We start from the raw sequence: 7620 nt of genomic DNA on the forward strand, positions 1-7620 counted from the left end.
TTGGTAGCTTGAGGAGCTACTCATGAGTACCTTGCATTCTGGGTCCCTAAATGGAACTTAGAAGTATCTACTGCACTTTCATGGGAAGAAACCAAATCAGGTGACCCTTAAACCCAGGTTATACTACACAAGAACTTTCCAGATTCAATAGCTGCTTATTACTCCTATTTCTGTGTGATTACCTCCGTTTTTCTTACATAAAGGACTGAACGTGTTTTTGAAAAGACTTTATCAATTCATTTCAGAGTTCTTTTCAAATATTGTAACACTCTAAGAATCAAACAATTTTACTACCTAGAAAATAACAATTTCAAACTCTTACTTAATAAATATGCATTGCCTATTTCAACACACATTTATACAGTTCCAGCAGTCTACCACCATTACTGTCTGAACTAGTATAAAAACAGTCCTTGAAATTTAAGGACTATCAATACTTTAGGTAGACTTCTTGTCAAAGTTTTTCACATCTACTGAAATAAAACAAATATCCCCAATGGCCTATGGCCTATTACTTTACTAATCACAATGGATTATTAAAGAATACGGACATAGCTTCTCCAGCCACAGGAAACCTACACAAGTTATATTCTCAAGATATCATTGTATTCATATGGCCTGAGAACCAGATATGCCTAATCAGCCATGCCTTTGTTTCATTATCTGTCACTAAAGTTGTGTACAAAAAGAAAAAGTGCTAAAACGTACCTTAAACAAAGCTTGACTGAGCCAGGAGCCAGCAATCAGCACTGTGTACAAAGTGCAGCAATGCAAGACTTTGGGGATCACTATCTTGACATGTGACACTGGTTTCTGCAATTATGACATATTGAATTGTTCTTCTGGATAGGAGGCACAGGGCCTCCCACAGTCAGGAACTGCCACCTCCCAAAGGGAGGTTCCTACAGAGTATGCTCCTTTTTTTCCTTCCAAAAAATATTCAGATGAGCATTAGAGTAAAAATCTAGAATTCTGCTGTGGTTTTCTGCCCTGTCTTACCTCCTGAGCAACCTTTACCAAGCAGGGATTTACTAATATAGCTTTCCTGAGAATGTTGATACAAGAGGCTAAATCTTTCCAGAGCTGTACTGGCACAGAGAGTCAAAATGAACTACACGCTGGCTGTATGTTGGCTACCAACTTCAACACTCAGTGGAGCTTTACCCAAGCTGCTGTCTCTACCATAAACTTCCAGAACATTCACCTCACAAAAAAAGCATTAATTATTTTAATTTAGATATTCTAGCAGACAATTATGTCTGAAATGTCATCCCACTACCCACTGACTATAGATAAGTATGTAAGGAGACACATTTCTTCTACATGAAGATTAGCAAATTCTGGGGATCTGGTTTCAAGAGGATAAAGCCATCTCATGGCTGCCTCCACTTTTAGTGAGTTTTGGGGTTAAGATTTTTTTGGTCTGTTTGGTTTGTTTTCTGTGGGTGGTTTGTCTGAGGTTTTGTTTGTTTCTTTGTGGAATTTTTTTTTCGGTTGAGCTATGACCTGGAGCCACTCATCAAACAACAAGAGGAGGCCTGAAGGCTTCAAAAAGGATTGTGTAGATTGCAGGTATGAATGAGGAAAGAGATCTACCTTTTCAGAAGCTATGAACCATTAACTCAACTCAGCCACGTCAAGAAGATTAGCTTCATGAACTAGTCATTGCACAACTGCAGGACCACTTTTACTAGTGCAAGAAAAGCAACAAGGAAAACCAGACACAACCACAACAGCCCCTGTTTAAACCACCTCAAATCACTGTGTAAGTGCATCCGTATCTCTTCACATCTGTAGTATATATTAATTTGTACACTACAAAGTAAAACTTTCAGACTCTTACAAATGCTAGCAACCAATTTTAAAGTCAGCCTTCTCTCCCCACCAGTTACGACAATAAGTATTGACTTTTCGCCTGTCCATATCTCATTTCACTTAGAGATCAATGTCGTTGCGATGTTTAGATTTTAAAATGAATACACAATAAATCAAGTTTAAAGTTAGAATTCAAAGATGTGTAAGCCTTTAACTCTTAAAAACTGTCTTTGCTTTTCCCAGCATGTACATTCAGATTGTAGGCACAAATGCTTTGAAAAGGTTGCTAAGATATATCTGCATTTATGCTCACCCTCTCTTGAAGAAGTTCCACAACTTGTTGTATACACTCATTCACATCACAGGAATCAGTTTTCAGCACAAGCTCCGGGGCTTCTGGTTTTTCATACTCTGAATCAATCCCAGTAAAGCCTAGAGAATATAAGACAAAAATCTTACCTTACTTCTTCCAAAAGTTTATTCCATTTTAACATTGTTCTCAAGTGGTTTTCTAGATAAAAGCCAACACAACAGGGAAGAGCACAGAGTTTTAGCTTCCTTAACACAGAATTTCTTCTAGAAATCAACCATGTTTATCAGACCATATGCTAATCAAACTCCAGCACTCTTCAGCACATTCATAGCACATCTTTGTTGGTGAAGCTATCTGATTGATACCATGAGTAAAGAAGGGAGCACTGGAAGAACTGTGCACATCAGCCCAGAGTTAATTATCCATCAGCTGTCCTTCATTATTAGCTGTGATTTTGAACACAATGCCTGATGTTAAGCCATCAGTATATGTGTAAATTGCACTCGTACTACCAAGCAGTACTCCTCAGAGAGTAAAGAATTCCAACATCTATTACATTAACTTAGCTAATGTACTCAAAATAGTTGTTAATGTAAGGTAGATGAGTGTGTTTATTATAGTTATAACAATCATCATCATAGGCTGTACAAACTACCAGTGACACTTGTTCTGGCCTGCTTAGCTACCTATTTGTTTTGAAACCGAGGAGATTCTAACTAACTATGCATAAAAAAAGAAAGAAAAATCAAGCTCAAAGGCAAAATATGCTATGTAAAACAAGATCTGCAGCAGAAGTATCAGCTGGGCTACAACAACTGAGTATCTGCATCCTCTACAATTGCAAATACAAACATTAAAACCCAACGTTTAAGCTTCTTCTATTGCAGGACATCCTTAAATCTTGATCTGAGGCTGGGGAAAGGAAATCATTTTCATGGGCACTAGCACAGAACCCTAATTTCAAAATAAAAGTTAGTCTCTTTAGAAGTGGTCTTTACAGAAAGATGGTGATCATGTTTTACTTTCTGGTTCTTCTTTTGGAAGAAGTAAGAAACTTATTAATGCAATTCTCTGCAGACTTTAGAGAGAGTCAGACCCTTTTTTAACTAGTCAATGGACACACAAAGAAGATAGGCTAATCCTCAATCACAAGAGCCTGCAATAGAAACCATGTAATCTGCTCAAGATTTTTCAATGTGAGGATAGTCACTGTTGCGCTTCTACTGTCCTATGCACTTAACTAGTCAGTTGCATGAGCTACAAGTCAATCACAATTTTTTGCTCAGTCCTGTCCCCAGCCCATCCTGCACTCACAGACTTGAGCACATCTGCTTATGTAGAGTCAAATTACACCAACATTTCACTTATGTAGAAAGGATGTGACTACATATAGGTTCACCTTTAATTTCTCCAGCTCTGGCTTTCTTATAGAGTCCTTTAACATCTCTTTGCTCACAGACATGCAATGGAGCATCCACAAACACTTCAAAGAAAGGCAAACTTGCCCCTTCATGAATTTGTCTGGCATTATTACGATCCTGAAAGAAAACACAAAAAAGACCTAAAAGACTGCACCCATATACTGTCATTGTCTTTCTGCTTTCCAAGTTCATTTGAAAATAAGAAGCTGACGGTCAATGTAAACAAGGTCTCACAGTCTGAAAAAAAAAACTATGATTTGATCAATTGATGGTCTGCAAGCTACATCAGTTTGGCTACCATTCATCATATGATAAAAGCTGACATGAAGATCTGAGGTATTTTCCAGAAATCTAATTTATTAAGAAAAAGCAAAACAAAAAGAAAAAATCAGGTATAGAGTGCAAATTTTCTACACCAGCCCCTATTTTAGGAGTTACATCTGCCAAGCTCACTAAAGCCAGAGGACTATTGCCTGCCTCTCCCAATATGACCACCCTTCTCTAAGAGACTTGTATACCCCCAAATATTTTGCGTGGCTTGCCAAGCATTGAAACAACTGGTGAATTTTATTTAGAGAACAAAACACTTTAAAAAAAAAAATCCACTAAACCAATCTCTTACTAAATATGGTTATTTTTTCTCATATCTAAAGAATCAGTAATTCTGCTTTACTGGGGGATCTCAAGTTCCCAAACAGAAGAACTGTTTTTACCGCTATAAAGAAATAGCATCTTCTTATGCTGTGAAGTGTCTGCACTGCAGTCTCTGGGTAATTCTTCATGAGCTCGGTGCTCACATCCTTTTAGTCTCTCCCATCCATGTTCTCATACACAGACAAAAAGGTCTTCACAAAACAATGTAACATGGAATTAGGTGAACTTTTAGTATTCTCTAATGTCATGTTACATACAAAACATGAAATAAAGTAGAAAGGACTACGGGCAAATAAACATTTTCCCTTAAGCAACTTGGTAAAATAGAGCTCCATCATTCATTGACTGAAGGAAAAGTTGCTTTTAAAAACAATTTAACTGAGTCCTCAGACTAAGTGCATACCTAGTCTTCGTATTTATAAAGTGCTGGAATATACCATGGATCAAACAAGATATTGTAATTTTAACACTTTCTGGGAGTGTCATTTGGGTTTGTTCCTAATTAATTCTTCTGCCCAATACACTGAAAACCAGTTCCAGTTATAGGACTACCGTAAACTTCTTTTTATATTTAAGATTAATGTTTGTGAAATTTAAGTAATCATCTCTAGAACGCACAAATATCATTAAAAAAAAAAAACAAGTAAGCATTTGATTCTGGATCAGTTCAGTGAGGGATTCCTAAAACTAAAAACAAGCAACCTTTTGCATTCTGTATTTTCCCCTATAAAAAAAAAACCTAGAGGATTTTCACATTTACCTGAGTGTAAGGAGAGATGAAACTAGTAATGCACACTAAACCAGCATCTGCAAACAGCTTAGCAACCTCAGCAATACGACGGACATTTTCTTCTCTATCTTCTGGTGTGAAACCCAGATTCTTATTAAGACCTTGGCGAATATTGTCACCATCCAACGTGTAGCATGGAATACCATGACATACTAAATACTCCTCCAGTGCCATGCTCACTGTAGTCTTCCCAGCACCAGATAGACCTAGAATATTGAATAATAATATCAATAAGTATTATAAGCATAGAAACAGGTTAGGACAAATTGTAGTAAATGTACCATTGCTAGTATGAAAAACCCAAAGCGACAGGCATCAGCAAAAATGCCTTTTGGAGATGCTTATCTGCGATATAAGTCAAGTGCGTTTTACACAGGCAATAGGTATAGGGAGAGTAAGGCACAAAGTTAACCGCACAATTACAAACAGATAAAAGAGTTTGGCCTTGAGGCCTGCTGCCACTTGGTGGGGTGGTGCACATTCCCCAGTGCTGCTGCTGGCAGTTGTTACACCTGAGCAAACTAAATTCTGAAACCCAAAGTTAAGATGTTACACTTACACTAGAAGAGGAAGATCTTATATTGAAGTGAATTTCAGTCAACGAAATAAATGGGATCAGATCAAGCAACACTCTTTTTACTCCTTGCAGAATAAAAGCACTGAATTAGAAACCACAGACACAAAAAAAGGTCACTCAAAACTCACAGCAGTCACGCTCCACTAGCCAGAGTGTTTAGTATCAAGAAAAGACCATTTTAATATTAAACTTTGGTCCAGTTCAGAATCTTTGGCAGCAAACCTTTAAACAATTGGTAAGTCTTGCTAGCACTAAAAAGTCTACTGTTTCCTTTAAGCTGGAAACCTATCTAAATAATTTTCAAGACTAGATGTCATGAGTTTATCTGGAGCACATGCTTATCTTGTACAGAGCAATCAATTCTTAAACGAGACCCAAACTAAAATCTTCGTAACATGACATTAATCCTTTGAGTAGGAAAAGAAAAAAGGTAGTCTGAAAAAATAGCACTAGTGGGTGAAGAAAAATGTTTTGATCTTTATTAGAACTTAGGCCAACATCTGTCTCTCAGGAAGAGCTCCTGCATCCATCTCACAGATTTCAGTACAGTTAGGCTCATACTCAAAACTCTTAAAAAACTGCAGAGCTGCGAATAATGTCATATCATCATCTAAAAGGGAATTATTATATAGAGAGTTCTAGAAAATATACAGTTCTAGAAAATATAGTATTGCTCACTTCAATACCTAAAGTCCATTTCACTCCCTAACATTAGTGTTCAAATATCTTCAATAACCTAGCTTCCCCAACACACTCCTCTTAATACCTCACAGCCCTCCTACTTTTCTGTATTCTACCACCACCGTCCATTCTCCTGGAAAAAAAAAAAAAAAAAGAAGAAAAGAAATGGGGTACTGAGATTACAGTTGTTTAAAAAGAATGATGACTGGAAAATGTTACCATGTAGATAACTGAGAAAACATTTTTATCATGACCTTTTTCAACAGGGTATTAATGAATTACCAGGAGAAACAAAGGCAGCAGCCTACCGGATTGTTTGAGCATTGAGAGACAGGCTGGAGCTACATGACAGAAATAAGGAGAGAAAGGGCTCCATTCTTTTACCAAAGAAACACAGGACAGCAAGCTACTGTATCAAATCTGTCTGGATCATTGCCCTCAGCAATGTGTTATCAACTGATGCTTCACCTCTCACATGCGTTCATTAATACTAGTGGAAACAAACGTGAGCATAACAAGTGTCTCTAATACACTGTGAAGATCTTTTGTATTGCAAAATAACAGTGCTCTAGATGATGTGCAAACTAATTAAATAACATTTTGTTATATTTTTTATTTTCAGTTTTAACTGGGAAAAAAATTTTAAAAAAACAAAGATAATATGTTAAAGTTTCCAAGAACTTTGAAAGATGGAACAAAAAACAAAAAAAAATATCCCCTCACAGGTATGAAACAAAGCTGTCTTCCAGAACTGACTTACCTCTTTTTTTTACAAACAAAGCAACTCAGTGAAAAAAACCACAATGCTTATTTCAAAAGTAACTGCCAGTATGCATTGCCTCAACATGCAGTTGCTGTCCAAAGGCATAGGAAGTGTTATTTCAACACAAGGAAACAAGAACATTACAAAGAGAAGAGACCTTTTACAGAACAAATTCAGAAACACAGACTCTAAAAGGAAAAAAAAAGTTGTTTCCTTTGTTATTACGTAAAATGCACTATAAGAAGAGACAGAACTGGTTAAAACACACATAAACACACAAAAAACCCCCATACACTTTAAAACTCAACAAGCATTAACCAACAGACAGTGCTCCCAGAGCACTGAACAAAATACTTTCTCAAGTTACTATGTGTCCCAGAACAATTTCTTACTAGTCTACCTAAAAATAGTAATAAAATTGCATCAAGGTCTTAGATTCGACATTCAATTTTGCAATAAAAAAAAAAGAGCTACAACTAAGTAGCTTTTCCGAAGAGTAACTAAAACAAAAGGATCCTCAGAAATCCATGATTGTACCTGTTAACCAGACTGTGCATCCACGAAAACCACTTCTTGTTCCTACCACTTGGCCTCTCTTATTCCTGC

At 36.8% G+C, this 7620-nt stretch overlaps 1 protein-coding gene across 1 annotated transcript in view; it reads right to left on the reverse strand.

The window, feature by feature from the left end:
- The window catches only part of PAPSS1 (3'-phosphoadenosine 5'-phosphosulfate synthase 1), a gene marked incomplete at its 5' end in the record, with an annotated part of 35693 nt that overhangs the window by 25841 nt on the left and 2232 nt on the right, over window positions 1-7620 (reverse strand). Inside the window, 4 exons of the mRNA XM_009877687.1 lie at window positions 2129-2247; window positions 3528-3666; window positions 4964-5199; window positions 7552-7616. Of these exons, the coding sequence (XP_009875989.1) occupies window positions 2129-2247; window positions 3528-3666; window positions 4964-5199; window positions 7552-7616 (559 nt within the window). The remainder of the gene's footprint in view (window positions 1-2128; window positions 2248-3527; window positions 3667-4963; window positions 5200-7551; window positions 7617-7620) is intronic.

This window comes from Apaloderma vittatum, unplaced genomic scaffold, assembly GCF_000703405.1.
Source record: "Apaloderma vittatum isolate BGI_N311 unplaced genomic scaffold, ASM70340v1 scaffold16421, whole genome shotgun sequence".
NCBI classification, from domain to species: Eukaryota; Metazoa; Chordata; class Aves; order Trogoniformes; family Trogonidae; genus Apaloderma; species Apaloderma vittatum.